Source organism: Raphanus sativus, chromosome 3 (assembly GCF_000801105.2).
Source record: "Raphanus sativus cultivar WK10039 chromosome 3, ASM80110v3, whole genome shotgun sequence".
In the NCBI taxonomy this organism is placed as follows: Eukaryota; Viridiplantae; Streptophyta; class Magnoliopsida; order Brassicales; family Brassicaceae; genus Raphanus; species Raphanus sativus.
The window spans coordinates 1,316,758-1,337,866 of NC_079513.1; the positions used below are offsets into that span (position 1 = coordinate 1,316,758).

At 35.6% G+C, this 21,109-nt stretch overlaps 2 protein-coding genes, 1 long non-coding RNA gene and 2 pseudogenes across 6 annotated transcripts; 3 read left to right on the forward strand and 2 right to left on the reverse strand.

The window, feature by feature from the left end:
- Positions 1 to 672: 672 nt before the first annotated feature.
- On the forward strand, positions 673 to 3,223 carry LOC108847994 (uncharacterized). Its single transcript, XM_018621391.2, has 9 exons — positions 673 to 849; positions 936 to 1,194; positions 1,321 to 1,422; positions 1,504 to 1,586; positions 1,669 to 1,785; positions 1,881 to 1,983; positions 2,068 to 2,524; positions 2,592 to 2,770; positions 2,997 to 3,223. Exons 1-9 carry the CDS (start codon positions 731 to 733, stop codon positions 3,111 to 3,113), a joined length of 1,536 nt encoding a protein of 511 aa, XP_018476893.1. The 5' UTR covers positions 673 to 730; the 3' UTR covers positions 3,114 to 3,223.
- Positions 3,224 to 3,296: 73 nt separating this feature from the next.
- On the reverse strand, positions 3,297 to 8,226 carry LOC108847993 (uncharacterized). Its single transcript, XM_018621390.2, has 10 exons — positions 7,603 to 8,226; positions 7,414 to 7,521; positions 7,079 to 7,284; positions 6,578 to 6,774; positions 6,298 to 6,406; positions 5,941 to 6,206; positions 5,379 to 5,765; positions 4,932 to 5,013; positions 3,773 to 4,849; positions 3,297 to 3,599 (listed from the first exon to the last, which is right to left on the reverse strand). The coding sequence occupies exons 1-10, from the start codon at positions 7,668 to 7,670 to the stop codon at positions 3,433 to 3,435; spliced, it is 2,667 nt and encodes an 888-aa protein (XP_018476892.1). The 5' UTR covers positions 7,671 to 8,226; the 3' UTR covers positions 3,297 to 3,432.
- Positions 8,227 to 8,351: 125 nt separating this feature from the next.
- On the reverse strand, positions 8,352 to 9,925 carry LOC108844795 (50S ribosomal protein L5, chloroplastic-like; annotated as a pseudogene).
- Positions 9,926 to 10,084: 159 nt separating this feature from the next.
- LOC108846108 (CAAX prenyl protease 1 homolog) lies at positions 10,085 to 13,393 on the forward strand (annotated as a pseudogene).
- Positions 13,394 to 14,165: 772 nt separating this feature from the next.
- LOC130509750 (uncharacterized) lies at positions 14,166 to 16,716 on the forward strand. 4 transcript variants are annotated; one of them, XR_008943719.1, is made up of 5 exons: positions 14,167 to 14,779; positions 14,879 to 15,133; positions 15,424 to 15,623; positions 15,941 to 16,144; positions 16,225 to 16,714. It is a non-coding gene; the product is annotated as an uncharacterized LOC130509750 (long non-coding RNA). The 4 variants fall into 4 exon arrangements; XR_008943718.1 differs by having other exon boundaries at positions 14,169 to 14,379; positions 14,477 to 14,779; positions 15,941 to 16,714; XR_008943720.1 differs by having other exon boundaries at positions 14,166 to 14,779; positions 15,424 to 15,669; positions 15,941 to 16,716.
- The last annotated feature ends 4,393 nt before the right edge of the window (positions 16,717 to 21,109 follow it).

The following is a 21,109-nucleotide window of genomic DNA, read 5'->3' on the forward strand; positions in this document are numbered from 1 at the left end:
AAGAAAATAGTAATTATATCTAGCGGAACAATCATAAATGCTTCCATCGTAAATATCATATCATATTATAATATCATATAGTTTAACCAATGAATGTATCTAGCAACATATAAAAATTGAATGTAGACCTACTTATTTTTCAATTGAATGTAATTGACTATCTAATTGAATGACACCTAAATATTGGAGTCTTTTTAATTATTACAAAATTGAGGTTACAATTTTTCAAATGTTTTTCTTTTAATATGTAAGGGATATGCGATGATGTATTCCATTTTATATCCACAAAATTTTATATCTACCAACGCTTTTCCTTCCATTACACTACAGAACACTTTGTGCTTGAAACACATTTTCTCTTGTAAAAAAAAACTCTTTTTGTGTGCTGTTTTATCCTAATGCTTTTAGTTGGCTTGAGAAAGAAAAAATATTATAGTTGATAGCAGCTGTTTGGCATGATGGGCCGTTAGTTTTTAAAGCGTTGGGCTTAAACAAGCATCTTGGGCCTCTCATAGTTTCATGTCCCGTCGTCCCATACAATAACCTCAGTCCCCCCTTAATACAACAGTTACCACTTACCAAAGCTTTTTTTTTTTTCGCGCTTGCTCAGAAATTTCAACCTTTTTTTTTCTCCCGCGCCCTATGTTATTAATTTTTTGTTTCTTAAATAGTATATTTTTCTGTCTGCTCAAAAATCAAAGCGTTACTGTCGGAACTGACGATCGGACAGATGGCCGGCGAAAACGCGGCGGCAAATGCAATATGTTCAATCTGCTACGAAGATCTCAAACCGGTGGCTGAGAATCTGCAATCGATCTCCGCCTGTGGCCACGTCTTTCACGAACTATGGTTTAGTACTACTACTGCAACTATCAATTAATTAATTTTTTTTTTTTTTTTTGCTTCTAATCGATTTTCTTTTCGTGAAACCCTAGTTTGCAGCAATGGTTCGAGTACTGTCCGAAGACGAACAAGCGAAACTGTCCGATTTGCAAGCAGAAGTGCCACCTAAAGGATCCTTTCCGGCTTTACTTTCAATCTTCCGGGAATCAAATCGATTCGATTGCATCGCACAATGTTGAGGAAGATCCGATCTTGTTGAGGGCAGAAGTGAAGCGGCTCCAAGGGAAGATACAGAACCTTACCTCGGCCCTGGAGGGGCAGCAAAAGGACAACCTTGAAGTCTCCGACCAGGTAAGCACAATAGGGATGAGTAGAAACATCACATGCAATACCATTTGATTAGTAGAATCTTGTAATAAGATAAAGCATACGGTTATGTTATAATCTTTTGTGTTTTTTTTTTATTTTGCTTCTTAGTTGCATAAATGCAAGGAACAGTTGAATGAAGACAAAATAAAAAGGTGGGAGGCTCTGCAAGAGATATCATCCACCCAACACTTGCTTAAAGTAAAGTCAGAGGTATAGAAACTATATACTCAACAACATTCTTTTATTAGTAGAAGTTTGTGTTCAGTTTTTTATTGTTATGTTTGGTTACAGGAATGTGTGCAGCTTACTTCCAAGTGTGCTAAGCTACAAGACAGAACTATGGCTCTAGCCAAAGAGCTCGCCGCGCTTAAACTGTGTGTTAAATTATATTTTATATTTGTTCTTTTAACGGTTTTCAGATCTTTTGGTGTGTCTATAATCTTGTTTTGCATCCAGAGTTTCGGATCTAAGCTTGGAAGAAGATGATGTTATGAAGCTAGCCTTGTTGGGGAATAATGCAAAAACAAAAGACACAATAGACACGCTAGTCAAGTCCTTGGTTATCCGAAACAGGTAGGGCTACATTTCATATGTTTTGTTATAGCTTCCCTTTTGAAGTCTTTTAATACCAAACATTGTTAGTCTATTTATCTATCCTCCTCCAATAGGAGTTATAAGGAGCTGCTAGCTAAGTGCAATCAGCTGGGCAGAGGCGAAGCTCGATCTTCTGAAAAACTTGAAAAAGCTTTGGAAAAGATGGATAGACTAAAGGTTTTATAGTCTTGCATTTCATCTTTAGCTGTTTTTTTTCTTTTTTTATTCAGCTCAATGTTTATCTCTTTTTTCGATTGGCAGAAGCGAGTGAGAGAACTTGAGATGATAGCTGAAGAGAGTGCGAACAGAGCTCTAAGGGATAACATTGTTTCAAAGAACTGCAGTGACAGACAAGTCTCCAAGCCTGCAACCGAGAGCTTGGGTTCTTTCAGAATGCCTCCATCAGTCAACATAGTTGAGAAAATCTCTACACCGCTTGGTAAGTTTGAGAAGAATGATGGCTTCACCAATCATGGGTCATGCTTAAGGGGAAGAGGAGACTCCTTCCCTGGCAAACCAGAGTTGGTTATTGAGTTAGATGATGATGATGTTCCTGAAACCGCAATTCCTGGAGTCAGACATTCGGATTCTGTTATGAAAGATGAAAAGAGTGAAGATGGTAATAATGTTTATGAGAAATGTGACGATCCGGTGATCAAGGACATAAAGTTTAACATCAGAGAAAACCCAACATCATCAACCTCAACTTGGAACAATGGTACATCATCATCATCTCAGTTTCTGAATGTAGTAAAGGTTTGAAGATCGTTCAAAACACAATGCAGGTGCTGGAGAAAGTAGTTGGTTGTCAAGTGGAAAAAATCAAAATCTCAGAAGATGGAGTAAACAAGGAGTGGCTCCTTCACCAGGAGGTTCTGTCTCAGGAAAGGATGATCTTATCTCTGTTGGACCTGATGGTAAAGGTGGAAGAATCAAAGTGTTGAGATCTAAACCCCAATTTTCTGTGAGTTTTTTTTTTTGCTCCTCTCTCTTATCTATCTGTTTCCATTAACTTTAATGATTCTCCTCTCACCATGTCACTTAATCAGGAATTTAAAACTTAACTGATGTATGTTCTTTAGATTATGTTTCTCAAAACCTCTGCACTTAGAAAGACACTTCCACAATTTCTGAGCTTATCTGGTAACTTCCAACATTTGCCTAATGTCATTTGTTCTCTTAATGCATAGAACGCCAATGCAAGCTCAGGAAGTGGTAAGAGATTCAAGATTGGCAGTAAAACAAGTGGTTCGTCATCTCAAGGGTGTCTGCAGATCGAACACTTTTTTGGAAAACCCAGTCGCTAGGTGTCTGTATGAGAATATTAGCTTTTTGGAAAATCTAATGTATTGGTATCAAACTCTTCTTAGCCAAATATAATCACATGAAAATAAAATACATGGCCATTTTTTCTCAACATAAGATTTGACCATAGAATCGATGCATAGTATTTGCGGCACATCAAAACTGGTACGAATTTGATTCAGTGATAGGTGAAACTGTAAGTTTTATTTAAAAGCATCCACATACAACAAGCAGCAAGAGAAATGATAAATTTGATTACTTGCACATCACAAAGCAACGTTTTGTTCAGACGACACACCTCTTAGGTTTCCTGTAGCAGAGTTACCTGTAGCCAAAGCCAAGGTCGAGTTCATGACCCATAGAGCCTTGACGATTAGGACCACCAGCTTGACCCATTGCTGGTGACTGCTTGGATGGGTCCATCCTTTGGTGAATCCCCAAGAGTGCCTGAAGTGAAGCTGGATGATCAACTCTGTTGACTTGAGAAGCTGAAAAGACACAAATCGAAAATCGGTTTTGAGAGACCAACTCTCAAGTGAAGCTGGATGATATTAAGACTGAGGTCCGAGAATAGCAAATTCCAGTCCACACACAAAAAAAAAAAAGAAAAAAAAAAGAGGTTACGAAATAGGAAATGGTTTCGGTTAATTTTTTGTTATACCTGGTGGCATACCGTTGTTGGGTTGGCGATGAGCAAAGGGAAAGCCTTGTGATGTATTTAACTCGGGGATGAGACCCTGCATTTGGTTGTTTACATTAGGAGAGTGATGCTGTGGTGGACCACCACCGGGGAACATTAGATGATGGTGTTGCAGGTTGTCTTGCATATGCATCTTCTGCATCATATGTGGAGGAAGACGATCAAACTCCGGAAACCCGCTAGTTGTTGAATGCTGGAAAGGTGGACGCTGGTGAATCATGTTTGGTGGAAACCGGTGATTTGGTGGAGGATCCTGATGTTGAGCTATGATGCTTCCTTGGCCCATGAAATCGAGCTGAGGTTTTACATGAGCATGTCGAGCATCCAAAGGATGGAAGACGCCAAGGAAGTTACCATCTCCTGGAAGGCCTTGTAGCCCTCGGGGGAGACAGTCAGGTCTGATTTGATTTCTTTGGCTCAGTTCATCCATAGACCTGTCTGATCGTAGCGGGATCCCAGGAGCATCAGTAACCATAGCTCTTGCAGAGACTGGTTCTCCAATTGACTGGAGTTCATTCATGAAGGCACTTCCAAACAGATTCTCAAGAGTCAAAGACTTCCCCGGATCTGCTTCTCCGACACAACTTGCTTTCACAGATGGTGGTAGTCTAGTCTCTGTGACCGTATCTTGACTTTTTGGGTCAGCACTTCTCTGTAATAAAGAAAGAAGGTGCTGCGAAGCCTGGTCATCAACAGATGCTTTCCGTTGTTTGGTCTTCGTCACTGAAGGAACACTAAAGTCTTGGTCAACTGGCAGTAGAGGAGGAGGAGGAGGATAGATTTCACTAACTTCTGACAGAATAGACTGTTCAAGGTCTTCACAAGTAAGAACAGGTGGAGCAACTGTTACTGGTTTACTTGCGGAAGTGTTACTTAGCTTATCAATGTTTTTAGTGGCATGGCCTTGATATGGAAAATCCATCGAATATTCACCCTTAGCTTTTGTCTCAAAGGTTTGCAATTTATCTGCACCTTGAAGTAGTGACAGTAAGCCTCCTGGTGGCTTGCTAGCTGGGGGATCTTCGACTGGCTTGTTATCTGCATCGATTAAAAAGAGAGAGATGTTGGATTGTTGTCTATGGAAAAACGTTACTATTCTCGCATAACAGTCAGGGAATACCTTCTTCAAGAAACAGATGTGCGAACTTTGAGGATTTAACAGTCTGAGAGCTCCGTTTCTCTTCAACTTTTTCGACAATTTTCTACAAAGGATATAGACATCTGTCAGGTCAAATGAGATTATTTGAACTCCAAAGGGAAAATAACGTGAACGTCCTTCCATAAGGAAAAAGCAATCGACTTTGTTTATATATAGCACATGGACCAATGAATGCTCACTAAGAGAACAGACAAAGTATGTTTATCTATCATCCTCAGGATTAATACACGTATAGGAAAAAGCCTCAGTTACGACTGGGTGGTGGACACTAAACCAGAAATAATTATCCACCATTTGGATGCTTATCAAATTACAGATTAACAAGGATAGCATAAATGCAAGAGCTATCATGGGAGCAGTCTCAGGGGAAAATGAGCTAATTGAAACTGATTGAATGAACAAACTCACCTGAGTAATATTAGAGGAATCACCACTATTCAAATTTATAGCGGTGTTGAATATCTTATCCAGAATTGATGGCCCATCCTCCAAGCTTTTCTTGTGTTCCAGCGTCACTGTAGCCTGCTCACTTTTTATAGGATATCCCTGAGCTTCAGCAGCAGTTGAGATGGAGGAAAGATTTTCAAAACTTTTGTCCTTATTAACTGTTTTTGTAGGTATTCCTACAAATGAAGGCATATTAACAGCCTTTTCACTTGTGTCAGTGGAGTAGACACGAACGGCTTCACCTTCTACCAGCATCTCACTTGAGCCTATCGTACTTCCCGACGTACCATTCACCATATTAACGCCTTTGGGATTCAACGGACTACGCTCATGTTGAGAAGTTTCAGCCTGCAAATGGTGTAATAACCAGTAAACTATAGTGGATGGACTTAAATTGTCTTGTAAATTGAAGTACCGATCAGCGAATACAAGACGTTTTAAATCAATAGGCAAACAAAAATAAAAATTCCATGGAACACATATATTAGGTATGGATAAGCATCACAGAAAGATATCCACTTACTTGAGGTTTATCCCCTTGCTTTTTTTCCAGAACTATGCTTGCAAAACCAGGAGGTACAAGCGGTCTGGGCGCATTACTTTGAGAGGGAAAAGAGCGGTTACTAGAACCAGGAACTGATGGAGTGTTACTGACTTCATGCTCTTTTTCATCTTTGGACTCCCCAAGCAGTTCAGTAAAATCAAAGTTGTTTTTACGTAAGTCTGGGTTTGATTTTTGCCTTTCCTGGAATACTTTTTGATGTTCCTTCCTCAACAACTCAAACGAAGCTGACAGATTGTTGAGAACGTCATTTAGAGATTGACACAAAAACGCATGTATAGACTGTTGGAGAGTTTTAAGTGAATAAATTCCTTTTACCTCGTCTTTTTCTCTCTTCTTCAGCTCTATCTTCACTTGTAGAATCAGAAGCACCAAACGTCTCATCATTTAGTGAGTCTCTAGTGTCACGTCGAGCGTAAGGTTCCGCCTACAAATACACAGGAGACTAAGGTTAAGGAATTTGTGTCTTAACTAATTGATCTTTCTTTTCTCAAGCTCACCAGCTGATGACACCCAGTAACATAGTGGAGAAGCATTCAACAATCATTAAAACTCAAGACTATTCAAGCTGGCTACAAAAGACAAGTGGGAACTTAACCTTGTATGGGCGAGGAGGATGGTAAGGTTCATTGCTTCTCCTCAGCTGATACGTGTCATTAGACTGAGGTTTGGGGGCAGATGGTCCCGCACCAAATCCAGAAGCCTTAGGGAAAGAACCTTTCCCAAGAAGTCCATCATGCTCCGGTGGTTGCCAAGGCCTCCGAGCTGGCAAGCCAGGACGCCTTCCACGCTCTCCTAACAAAATATACAATTCAGTTTCAACTATAATAGCCAAATTCCAGAATTTTTCGCTATGGTCTTCTTCTCAAGACTTCACTCAAAAAGAACAGTCTTCATGCAATTCACTTTTGTAAAATAGTAGAAATCTACACTACACATATTGATTAGACACCTGGATAAAGTTGTAAATCATTAAAATGAACACCTTTTGCAGAAAAAAAAAAAGTAATTTGTAAGAGTAGATTGAGGGCGAAAATAGAGCAAAGGTTACTAGTGCTAGTCCAGCTCTTCATGATGCAACATTTAAAGAAGAGGCTACCTGTGTCCCGGTCTGAATGTGAAGAATCGGAATCTTTATCATTCCATCCACCAGAACGCCCTTCCCATCTTCCATGGTTACCGCGGGAGTTGCTACCTAATTCACCCCTAGTAGGAGGCGAAGAACTGTAGTCATTCCGTCTCAAAGCATGAGCCGAAAAATCGCCAGAAGTTCTCAGTCGGTCGGGTGAAGGATCTTCGGAGTCACTGCACACATAAAGAGTAGTAGACAGATCAAGAACATGTCTCTCTCTCCAAACCAGATATGCATGACCACAGAAGATCTATACAAGTCCTAGAAATAAATTATGAAACAAACATAGAAGAGAGTCTCACCGGGAGAATAAATCATTAAATTCAGCGGGAAGATTTGGAAGCTTCTTACAAACATCTTTATCTCTCAAGGATAAAAGAAAGTTTCTCGTGTATGAAATTCTTGGCTTCCTGATTCAACACGAGAAACAAAAGAAAACTATTACATATGAAAAGCAAAGTAAAGATGACAGAAGAGATAAAAACACACACTTATTGGATTCGTCACTGATTCCAACAAGTTGATCAATGGGGAATTGTTGTTCATCAGGTATACTCATCGTAGAAGCAACAAGATCTTAACTTGTCAAAAGGCACCAGTATATCTTTCTCAACGCCTAATCACTCTAGTTTCTCTTATGGTAATATATAAATTACCCCACCCAACACAAAAAAAAAAGCAGATCTTCTTATAATCTTAACGTTTGCTATAACAAGAGTGCCTAATCTCTACCCACTCTATCAATTAAACCAACTACACGATTTAGCTACTCAGGCGTCATGATCAGCAAGCTATATCTACACTAAGGTTTTACCAACTAAGTTGTATTTCCACCAGAAAAATGGTAAAAATCTCCAAAGAACCCTCGCAAATCGAAAACCCTAAATTTGAAAAAAAAATTATCGTTTCGTGAACCAATCCAATCTGAGGTCTACGACAGCTAGGGTTCTACAAGGACTCTACAATCCATCGGTAAAAAAAAAAGTAACAAGGAGGAGAAGGCAGTTTGGGTTTCGATCTGCAGAAAGAAAATTTGCACTTGCAGAATTTTTGATCGAATGGCGGAAAAGAGAGAGAAGATCGATTGATTTGAGCAAGTCTACGAGAAGGGAGCAAGGTAAAAGTAAAACTGATGACATCTCATTCGCTACATCCATTATATATTTGTATTAATTGCAACTATTCCCCAAACACTTTCTTGAATTAGAAAAACACCCCTTAATATGTTTTGCTTTTGCAATTTCTACCTCATCTACATTTTCCTGATATTAAATTATCAAAGTATATTATCAAATCAACATTACAAAAGAGCAATCAATAAATCGATGAAAACAAATACAATACAATGGGGAAGACTCATCTCTTCTAATATAAGTTCATCTCTTTCCCTTGCCTTTGCCTTTGGCATCAAAATGATGAGAGTCATGAGACTTAAGTTTCTTCTTCCTCACTGGCGCCCCTGTGTTCCCACTGCTGCTTCCTTCCCTGAAAGGCATTCCCATCAGATCCAATAGTTTCTTTCCTACTTGGTCCGTCTTAGCCGTTGTGCTGAAGCATACATCCAATTCCCCTTGCTTTCCCTATCGCATCAAACCTTATTTCGGGGAAAACGCTTTGGTCTTTGACACCAATGCTGTAGTTACCGTTGCCATCGAAGCTACTGGGACTCACACCTTGGAAATCTCTTGTTCTCGGAAGTGCTAAATTGATCAGACTATCCAAGAAGGAGAGTACATCACCTGTCACACTAGAAGATACTATGTTGAGAAGAAAAAAGAGGAAACTTTTTTGTTATCAAAATAAAAAGATTCAAGAAGAGGATGATGACGTCTCCTCTGAGAGTGAGGGCGATGCCAAGAGGTTGATCTTCCCTAATCTTGAAAGTGGCAATGGAAGCTCTAGCTCGTGTCTTGACAGGCTTCTGCCCTGTGATAAGCGCTATTTCTTTCATTGCAGCCTCCAAAACCTTTGTCGTTCTGCGCTGCATCTCCTATACCACAATTCACCACAATATTCTCAACCTTTGGAACCTAACACACACAACAGAAGATGTCCAAAAGCAAAAAAAAGATCAAACAAGAGAATGCATTTACAATTTTAAAATTGCACTTCCATGATCTTGTCTACAAAAAATGTGATCATATGGAACAAGAACCCAAAAATTTCAGCAGACAAACATTATTATCAAGGACAAGAAGCTTATTATATTCAGACAGCTTCTTCACTAGAAGAAGAAGAAGAACCAATCCAAAAATAATAATGTGAAATTAATACAAAACAACAAGAATGCTCTTTAGATACGACATTTTGAAGAACCTAAGCTCCACATTCCCCCCCCCCCCCCACAATAAAACTAAAAAAAAAAAAAAAATCCACCGAGAATTAGACTTCAACAACATCACGAATGGCAACAGAAGATAATCTCCGAGATTACCTGGTGAATGTTGATGTAGTTGAACTCGTCTTTGAGAGCGGGATGCTTCTCTCCAGCTACGCGTTTTTGAGGCGCTCGACTTTCTCCGCCTCCGATTTCTCCACAGCACTGTTCCCGACGCCGACACTTTCACCACTTTTCTCAGAGATACCTGCGCGTAGGAAGGAGCAGATAGAGATGGGAAACGGCCGTGAAACGAGGAAGCAGAAGACTGCAGAAGCAGAAGGGCACGCCATGGTCCGAGGAGGCTCCTCCAAGTGTGGATAAAGTAGTTTTGCAGAGGGAGAGAAGGAAGTAGTGAGAGCTCTCTCTCTCTCTCTCTCTCTCTCTCTCTCTCTCTCGGCGTCGCCTACTTTTTGTAATTTCTGTCGACTTGTTGATAAGGATTTCTCGTTGAAAAAAATAATTAATTTTGGGTCAGAAAGAGATTTGAAATAAAATAGAGGGGCTATTACAAAATGGGCCTAAAGTCTTAGCCCATATCACTTCGAAATGCCTCTTTGCATTTACAATTTAATTAAATGTATCACCCGACAGCCCCCAAAGAGACCACCAACTCGTTCGCGGCTCAGGTCCTCTCTGTTCGTGTTTTAGCAGGCATGGCGATTCCTTACATGGAAACCGTCGTGGGTAAGCTTCGTATCATCCTCTCACACATTCTATTCTCCACTTTCACTCGCATAACGTTCTATTTTTTCTTTCCTCTGTATTGAGATTCCTGTGACTGCTCTGGTCTGGTCTGGTCTGGTCATCATCTCTGCTTCCTTCTCGTTTCTATATGTTTGGCCCTTTTCTTTACTTATTAATCTAACTGCGTATCGTTCTACACGTGCGTTTCATCTGTGAGGTCTCGTCAACCTCATCTCCTCCTTCGTGTTAGTGTATTACGGAATATTATTTTCTTTTCTTGTTCAGCAAAGTTTAGGGTTTTAGAATGAAAAGTTAACTTTTTTCCTTGAGTCTTTTGTGTGTGTTTTTCCTTTGAGGGTTTAGGGTTTAAAGATATGATTTTTCAAATGGCTTATTTTTTTTTTGTTGTGTGTTGTGGATCCGTTTGTGAACATGAATAGATGTATCAAATCTCCTCCACTGCTCACATTGTTGTATTTTATTGTATGATATGCTAAACATACAAACTTGTTGATCCAAAAGTAGACATAGATAGCTTGTCGCAATAGTTCAAACATATGACATAGCATTCGATCTACTTTCATCTGCTTGATCCAAATCTAGAAAAGAAGAAAATTTTATATTTGGTTGTAGCATTGTATATGATTTTGAAATTCATCCTTTCTTCTTTTCTTTTTTCAGGTTTTTATGATAGTGATGTATGTTTTTGAGACATATTTGGATCTGAGGCAACACACTGCTCTCAACCTTCCCACTCTCCCAAAGACTTTGGTTGGAGTCATTAGCCAGGAGAAGTTTGAGAAATCTCGAGCTTACAGTCTTGACAAAAGGTTTCGTTTCTTTTTATTCAATTAGATTTCGTTAATTTCTTGTACTTGGTAAGGCTATTATATCACTAAGTGTTGTTTTCACTTTTACAGCCATTTTCACTTTGTTCATGAGTTTGTGACTATACTCATGGACTCTGCCATTTTGTTCTTTGGGTTCTTACCTTGGTTTTGGAAGGTACATATCTCTTTACCATCTACTCTTTTAGTATATTGGTATTACGATAAACAGTGTGGTTTTTCATTTTTCCTGTAGATATCTGGAGGTTTTCTACCAATGGTGGGACTCGATCCAGAGAATGAAATCTTGCACACTCTTTCTTTCTTGGCTGGTCTAATGGCATGGTCACAGGTCGTTCAAACTAACCCCTTCATATAGTCTTTTATGTTTAGGATCGAAAGGTATCTACTAATATGGTTTCTTTGATAATTCTGATGCAGATCACTGATTTACCATTTTCTTTGTATTCAACATTTGTGATTGAGTCTCGGCATGGGTTCAACAAAGTATGTCGGTATCATTGCCAACACTGCCTTTGTGTCTTAACTTTTTCCTTTTTACTTGTGGATAAAGTTTCTTATAACTTATGGTTGCAGCAAACAATATGGATGTTCATTAGGGACATGATCAAAGGAATACTTCTCTCTGTCATACTAGCCCCTCCTATCCTTGCCGCAATTATTGTTATAGTTCAGGTTTTGTGATTCTGGATTCATCTTATTCTAAGCTTTACTTATATATATGCATGTTCTCTTAATAAATGTAAGCTTCCAAGTTTTAAGCTTCTGTGTTAAGTTTTTTTATCTTCTTTTTAATTTTGTTGTTGGCAGAAAGGAGGTCCTTACCTTGCAATATATCTGTGGGCATTCATGTTTATCCTGTCTCTAGTGATGATGACTATATACCCTGTTTTGATTGCACCGCTTTTCAACAAGTTCACTCCTGTGAGTGTCTTTCAGTCATTTTACAAAAAGTCAGACATATACTTTTTGTCACTCTGTTATAATCATCAGGAATCTAAAAATCTTCCTTTTTATAGCTTCCTGATGGAGACCTCCGAGAGAAGATTGAGAAACTTGCGTTTCCTCTGAAGAAGCTGTTTGTTGTCGATGGATCTACAAGGTCAAGCCATAGTAATGTGAGGATCTTTAGAGGCTTGAAATCTCATTCATACATACGTTTTCTAGTGATCTATAGGAAGCTCATGTTTCTCTTGTTACATCTTACAGGCTTACATGTACGGTTTCTTCAAGAACAAAAGGATTGTTCTTTATGACACATTGATTCAGCAGGTACTGTGACTCTCAATGCGTTCAAGCGAGCTATGCTTACATTCATATTTTTGTTCTGAAACATAATATTATCTTTTTCTTAATGTGCAGTGCCAGAATGAGGATGAAATTGTGGCGGTTCTTGCACACGAGCTGGGACACTGGAAGCTGAATCACACTACATACTCGTTCATTGCAGTTCAAGTGAGCAACGGGTGTCCAAAACTTAGTTAGCCATATCTTCATTCACCTTTGAAACATGTTCTTTTTTTGTTTTACTGCAGATCCTTGCCTTCTTGCAGTTTGGAGGATACACTCTTGTCAGAAACTCCACTGATCTCTTCAGGAGTTTTGGATTTGATAGTTGATACACAACCAGTTCTCATTGGTTTGATCATATTTCAGGTTTGTTTATTTCTGGTTTTTTAAATTCACAGAGTCCACTTCAGAAAGGAATACACAACCACCAATCTTATATATTCTCTCCTTTCTGATTCTGACAGCACACTGTAATACCACTTCAACACTTGGTAAGCTTTGGCCTCAACCTTGTTAGTCGAGCGTTTGAGTTTCAGGTACCAATCTTACAATTCCTCAAGATTAATTCAAAGTTTCTTTCTTTCTTTAAATACCATCACTAGATCTGAGTCAAACGTTTGTTTGCAGGCTGATGCTTTTGCAGTGGATCTTGGTTATGCAAAGGATCTACGTCCTGCCCTAGTGAAGCTACAGGTCAGAGAAGAGAAGACGAGAAAGAATAAAAAAACACAGACTGTTTACTCTCAAGTTTGTGACAATATGTTTTAATGGTTGTTTTTGTTTGGGACTTATGCAGGAAGAGAACTTATCAGCGATGAACACTGATCCATTGTACTCAGCTTATCACTACTCACATCCTCCTCTTGTAGAGAGGCTTCGAGCCATTGATGGACAAGACAAGAAGACTGATTAAGTCCGTTTAAGATCGTCTGTTGTACGGATTCGTGACACTTTTACAGTTCAGTATCTTACGAATATTATTATTAGGTAAAGAAAAAACATATAGGCACGAGCCTCTCTTGTATCTTCACTTTTACTAGTAGTTAATGTGGAATCCAGCCACACAGCGGCCATACGCCAAACCAAGCAACCACACATTCACCAAAGACAAAAAGATCATCAACCAACTACACCTACAGAGGCACGGTTCATCTCATGCGCAAATAAATCAAATAACCAAAACGGGTTTTTCAATTAATAAAAATGACACTTTTCCTCAATAGTCATTTTTCAGGAGTCATTACGGAATAAAATGTCACACAAGTTTTGTAGTGGAATAGTTTGGCAGCCATTGACTAGGGGACCGACAACTGACTTGTATACCTATTAGCAATCACCAAGTCGTACTGAAAAAACTACTGACTGAAGAAAAGTTTTGAGTTTTTAGTTCTTAGCAATATGAACATTCTCATATGAAGTTAGGTCTGGACATTTTATCCGTTAAATTTGATTCGATTCGTTATCCGTTGCTATTCGATCCGAAAATCCGGATATCCGTAAGCTTTCGAAGCAAAGCAAATACTAAAATTTAATATCCGTTAAAATCGAAGCAAATAACAAACATTAAAATTTTGGGAAGATATGTATATTTTGATTATATTTAAATTTTAAATGTATAAAATTATATAATTATTTATTCTAACATATGATTTGATAGATTCTATTCACATTATCTATTATTATTATAAAGAAAAGGTGTCTCTCTTCTTATGCTGCCAGCGCAACAAATAGAAGCAGGAGGCTTCGACACCTGTCCACTTTAATAAAACGATGCGGTTCATTTACGATGGTTGTTAATATTTGTGGGTTCAGTGTTTGGGCTTTCTGTTAACTTAGAAATTCGAGCCCAAAGGCAATCAAACCTTATCGTCTTCCTTGACTTCACAGCAAATTTTAGAGTTCATCCTCTTCTTAAATCTCCGACAACCCGTAACCTCTGTTATAATCCTCTGAAACGTCAACACGTAACCCTAATATGTTTGGCTCATCAACTTCTTCTCCAACCTCTAACCTTCGCCGTCTTAGGCTCTGCAAATCCTCCACTACTTATTCATTACACACTTTCTGTGCGATTCTCAAATTATAATACTATCAATAGTGATGCAGAGTACACCCGAATCTCATTGCTCTCCTCACTTTTTTGCTTATTTTTTTTCTATTCAGCTTTCAAACAGATGTGACTAGAACCATAGCCATTCGGTTGACCGAGCTAACCAGTATCGTCAAGTTTCAATTGACTTCGTCCAGCTAACAAGGAGAGCGGCGCAGGTTGGCGGAGAGCGACGGAGCAAGCGGCGGAGAACGACGGAGCAAGCGGCGGAGAACGACGGAGCAAGCGGCAGGCAGATCAAGATGGATAGCCATGGAGCAAGTGACGGAGAGTGTAAAGAGAGAGATATCAAAAGCAATTTCTACAGTTCAACATCTCACATGGCCACATGGGGGGTCGATAGGCTCTCGGACATGGTGAATTTATAAGACCTTCAATCTATTTTTTTATTTGTTTTTGTACGAAAAAAGGGAATGCAGGAGTGGTTTAAGTTGATTTCTTTTTGCAAAAATTAGGTTATTGCTTTCGAAGTTTCTGTAAATGGAAGGATGGAAGTTGCAGTGGAGGAGGCTGACATGGCTGCATAGCTTCTCATGAGGCTGTTGCTCAAATTAGATAGCATCAAAAGCTTTGATTCAAAGCGGAAGGGAAATCCAGAGTACAATGATAACGCAGATGTTAATGTTTCATATCCTGCATTCTTCATCTGTCTGCATCAACTATGCTACACAAAAAGAATGTCAACAACAATGGTAAACGATAAGAATGAGGTATTTATGACTAATGAGTTCTGAGGCTTTCGGATGAGTTGCAATGATATATGATCAGTGACTTTGGTAGATATACATTGGGATTCTGTTAAGTGATCATTTGTTTGTATGAATTAGTGGAATGGCTAAGACTGTTGAGAAAATATAGAAAACATAGTTATGCAACAATGGATCCAAAGATAAGCTTAAAACTTGTATGGATTACCCTCTCTCTATATATAATTATATATAGATATGAATTGTCAATGATTAACCTCAACTTTAAGATTGTCCTTAATTTATTCTCTTAGGTGACTGGAGAAATACGAAGACTACTTGAAGCTCAGATCAAGAGCTGAGGCCCTACAACATTCACAACAGTTAATGATTACTTCAACAATTTAGTAATCATATTTGGACATAAAGACATAGCATGCAGTTTTACTTATGCGTTCAAGTGGTGTGCATAAGACCATTCATGAAGGCATCAACCTTAGAGGTGACAACAAAGGTATGTATAGTTGAGGATCCCAGCTTTCTAAATACCAATTCCTAAGGTAATTGGTTCTCATTGTTATATTAATTGCTACTGTTTTATATTTTCTTGAATATGTGTCTCTCGGTATTGCTTTGTTGATGCATGTACACCATAGGCATAGTACTAAGATATGTATATACATCTAGAAAGTCATCTTCTGCAGCTTGGTTGATTGCAATTGTTGCTAAAGTACCTGAAATGGGTGAATTTTGCATTGATAAATGGTTCCTTGCAATGAAACTTCCAAGTAACATAGGATATCTGACTAATGTCATCTTACTCTATAACAGGCGGGTGTGTTTGCTGATAATGGAATATGTTGCGTTCACGAGTTTGACGATATGGATATAAAAAATCAGGTTACTGATCATCAGTTTCTTATTAGTACAGAGAATGAGTTTCCTGGACTGTTGCTTCTCTGAGATTTATGTTAGACTTGGGGACAAATGTTGTTATTCGATAGGAGCAGCAAACAATGATCACTACGGAAGCTGGTATACAAGCAACTTTCTAGCTCTCCTGAGTACAACTAATGTACTCAGCTAGATATTTATGTGCTCTTGATTGATCACAGGAGAAAGAATAGATGGAGATGCTTGCGTTCCAGATTTTCACCAACACAGCTTCTGCGAGACAAATATAAAACACATGTTTTCGATGCTGTAAGACATAGGGGCCATTCTCAACGGACATTCTTGAAGCTTCGTTGTCACCCCTGGAATGATTCTTAAACAGAGACTAGACATGTCTGAATCTGGCAACTCAGCTAGAGGCAATGCATCAGCAACACGAGCGATCAATGTCATCTTCACCATCCTGGCTTATTCCTTCTTCTTAACAAACTCACTGAAATTATCATAGAGTGATCAAGTGCATAAACATTGGGTTACTTTGAATTCAAGTGCTTCGGACAGAGTAAATATGTCCACTTCCCAAAGAATTATATGTCCACTTCCCAAATGTTACTTTTATGTTAGTTTCAGCTGCGATTAGTTTAGTGTTTAATGTTGTTTGAAATGTCAATTTGATCTCTTCCTTGCAAGTGGTGCGCATATACATCTACTACATGTATGCTAAATAATTATCATAGTCAATTTATATAAACAACTAATAAACAAAAGAAATACTTTATCCAACAATAAACTATAATCAATATAATTACATATATAATAAAATTCTTCTTTCCAAGGATTATATTTCATAAGTTAGTCAGTAAATATTTATTTTTGTAACAAAAAGTCAGTTATATTTATTTCAAAATTCTAATCAATTATGTTGATATATAATAATAATACCGATAAGATTCTAACAAACATGTATATATAGAAAATATAATCCTCAAATAGTTTTAGTTATAATGAATAAGTTACTTACTTTCTATTGTGTATATCATTAGTTTTAAGAAACAATGTATAAAAACAATTCATGAAACAAATATATAACTAAGAACAAAAATAACTTCACTGTACTTAACCCAATCAACTGCAATTTTAAGAAAATTTATGCGACTTAAACATTTTAAATAATTTAAACTATAAAAAATAAAATAATAAAATAAAACCAAAAAAGAAAAAAAAATTTTAAAAATGTATAGTAAAATAAATAGTTAAATGTTGTAAGGAATTTATAAATGTCAAAGCTATTTTTAGTTAAAACAAATCAAACTTTTAAAATATATTTGTATTATTAGTTTATTTATTTGCCCGCCCGTAGGGCGGGTTTACCCTAGTTACTTATATAAAAGTATTACATAAAAGGAAGAGAAAATCATTTATGACAATTATAATTTTTTCTTAAGTTTTGTGTTATTATAATTGTTAATTAAGTTTAAAATTTTACAAAATATGTAGATTCACTATATCTTTTAATTTTTATTTTTTCTATCATGCAAAAAATAATATTTTACAAAACAAATTTGTATCGAATTTTTAAGATTAGTTGTATTAATCAAAACAAATGAGATATCCGTAAGTATCCGCAAATATCTATTTATTTTTCGGATATCCGTTTTTCCGAATATCCGTATTTTTCCGAAACAAAGCAAATCGAAAAATTAGATATCCGTAACATTCGAAGCAAATCACAAATACCTTCAAAAACCCGGATATCTGATCCGTGCCCAAGTCTACATGAAGTCATTTAACTTGTATATTCATCAGACTGTCACATTAGTATCATCACATGTATCACATTTTTGTGGGGTTTGTTAGTGAATGAAAATGTCATTTTATTATATACTGGTTGTAACATTCTTGTTTGTCGGAAAGAGTAACATAGATGACATTGTTTAAGAAAATTGATTTGATTATGTATTTCACCAAAATATAATCACCTTTTCGATAACATATATAGAAAAAAAATTCAAAACTAAATGTGTTTAAATTGTATAGTAAAATGATGTGTGATCTATTGAAAAATGCTTCATAATATCGTATAAATGAAATTAAGATATAGGAAAATGTTACTTAATAGTTAACAGTTATATAATCAGTAAATAAGACTTTTGAACTTTTAAATATTAAAAGAGAAAATCGCATAAAAACCATTAAAATGACATTGACTGATATTTTAAACCTCTAACTTTTTCACTAGAAAAAAAATTCACTACCATTTTTAACCTTTAGTTTGACATCATTATCACAAAAACTTTCAACTTTGCTTATTTTTTCATAAAGTCAAAAATCGATCGGAACTGTTCGTTTACAGATAAAAATTGATGATGTGTCAGTTTTCTAATAAAATAATTAAAATAATTAAAACTAATAAAATCAGAAAATTAAATAAAAGGTACAAAATTAAATATTTTAAAAAATCATATTTTTTAAAAAAAACTAAAAATATTCAAATAAATTTTAAAATTGTCTAAATTAAAAAATTAAGTGAAATTGTTAAACTTATAATACTCAAAAATAAAAATTCAAACCTTAAAAAGAAAACCTAATTGTCTAAAATTAAGTAATTGATTTTTTTCAAAAAAATCAAGTAAAACTGTTAAACTTATAATAATACTCAAAAAGAAAACCTCAAACCTTAAATGTTTACGTATTAGCAAACACCAAGTCGTACTGAAACTACTGGAGAAATGTTTTGAGCTTTTAGTTCTTGGCAGTATGTACATTCCCACATGAAGTACTTTAACTTGTGGTTTCAAAAAGAAAAAAAGTACTTTAACTTGTATCTGCATCGATCAGATTCATTGTCAAATTAATATCATCGCCTATATCAGATTTTTGTGGGGTTTGTCTGTTAATAAAAAATGTCATTTTATTAAATAGTCGTTGTAATATTTTGGTTTGTGGTATATAGTGATATATATGATATTGTTTAAGAAAAATAATTTGACTATATGCTTCACTAAAATGCAATCACCTTTTCGATCGCATATCAAAAAGAACTCCAAAACTATAATGTGTTTGAGTTGTATAGCAAAATGATGGTTTATCCATTGAAAAGTAATTCAACAATATCGTATAAATGAAACTAAAATACAAGAAAATATTACTTAATAGGTGTATGATCAGTAAATAAGATTTTGGAACCTTAAAAAGAATAAGATATCGACTATCGCACGGAATATGGTGTAAAGACCGAGTAAGCAGGTGCTAAAATATAGCGGGGTGTGGTGTTACAGCTGTTGTTTCACAAGTCAGTAGGGAATAAAGGAAACACAAGTTATATATCAAATAGTTAGGCAACCATTGACGAAAAAAACGACTTGGACTTGTATACCTCTAAACCAGACCAGGTCGTATTCAAATGACAGACTTGGATAGAAGTTTTGAGTTCTTTTTTAAACATTACTAGAGTTTGACCCGCCCTTAGATTTTTTTTTCCATCATCCGATGTATTGATCTTCTACTTTTGTTAAATGTTTGAGATTATTATCAATCTTAAAAGTTTGCATTTTGATGATTTTGACCCGCCTTTAAAAAAGCGGGATTGTTTTCGAATGATATAATTTTTTTATTTTTGATTGCGTACATACTTTTAAATATTCCACATGAAGTGTTATATTCAGTATTCTGTAACCTGGTTCGGATCCGTAGTTAAACCGATAACATCGATGATTCTATATGTAATATGGTTAAACTCTATTTAAAAGTTCTATCAAACCCGCAATTTTGATTGCGTACATACTTTTAAATGTTACACATAAAGTGTTATATTCAATGTTCTGTAACCCGGTCCAGATCTGCAGCTAAACCGATAACATCGATGACTGTATATGTAATCTGGTTAAACTTTATTTAAAAGTTTTATTAAACCCGTATTTTTTTGTAATTTTTTATACTGGTAAATTATTTTATTATTATAATATTTGATTAGCATTATTATATAAATTAACTATTGTCATTCAACCCGCCTTACACTTGATAAATAAATTAAAATTTTAAAAATATTTAATATAAATATATATATATATATATTAACTTATGAAATTATTTATTAGTTTATATACAGTACTTTAAGTTATAAAATTCATGAAATATATTTTATTATGTTATTTTATAATTTAGAAAATAGTTAATAGATGGATTAAGTTACTTTATAGAATTTATTAGTTTATATATCGTACTATAGAATTTTATTTCTTAGTATATAAATAAAAAATGAATTAAAAATTGTTTTTAACTACAGTTAGTTATTAATTATGACTTTTATGATTTAAAAGTAAATATTAAAAAGAAATATATATTTATATTTTAAATAAAAGATATTAAAAATATTATTAAGATGTAATCTTAGTAAAAGATACTTAAGAATATATTTTTAAAGATCTTATTTTGAAAATATTAAAATAATAGATTAAATATGGTATATATTTAATAATAATTAAGTTAGTTGCAAGAGAAAAAATAGGAGGTTAAATAAATAAAATAATAGATTAAATTATATTAATAGTATTTTTTAAAAAAATGCAATGTATATGAAATGTCACGTCAAATTTTTAATAGATATATTTATATTAATTAAATTGATTTTTTGGCACATATATAGGAATCTGTTGCATGTCCAGTAGATGTATCTTTATTAATAGATATTTGTTACATTAAAAAAATTATATGATAATAACTAATGGATTTATTTTAGTTGGACTGTTGTAACTTTTTTGTAGTCCAAAAAATAGTCGATAAAAATTGTTCTTGTTTTAATAGTATTGACTAGAGTTTGACCCGTCCTTTTAAAGGGCGGACAAGATTTTTTTTTTCCATCATCCTATGAATTGATCTTTTGCGTTTGTTAAATGTTTAAGATTATTATCAATCTTAAAAGTTTGCATTTTGATGATTTTGACCCGCCTTTAAAAGGACGGGATTGTTTTCGAGTGATATTTTTTTTGATTGCGTACATACTTTTAAATGTTACACATGAAGTGTTTTGTAACCCGGTCCGGATCCGCAGTTAAACTGATAACATCCATGACTCTATATGTAGTCTGGTTAAACTATATTTAGAAG

Bases quoted from the DNA above. Each gene is read 5' to 3' on its own strand.
- LOC108847994 (XM_018621391.2), top strand. From the start codon at position 731: ATGGCCGGCGAAAACGCGGCGGCAAATGCAATATGTTCAATCTGCTAC. The intron at 1,786-1,880 runs GTAGGGCTACAT...CTCCTCCAATAG, and splicing joins TCCTTGGTTATCCGAAACAG to GAGTTATAAGGAGCTGCTAG. The intron at 2,525-2,591 runs GTACATCATCAT...AACACAATGCAG, and splicing joins AACCTCAACTTGGAACAATG to GTGCTGGAGAAAGTAGTTGG.
- LOC108847993 (XM_018621390.2), bottom strand. From the start codon at position 7,670: ATGAGTATACCTGATGAACAACAATTCCCCATTGATCAACTTGTTGGA. The intron at 7,285-7,413 runs GTGAGACTCTCT...TTATGTGTGCAG, and splicing joins TTTAATGATTTATTCTCCCG to TGACTCCGAAGATCCTTCAC. The intron at 6,207-6,297 runs GTAAAAGGAATT...ACAATCTGTCAG, and splicing joins AGAAGAGAGAAAAAGACGAG to CTTCGTTTGAGTTGTTGAGG.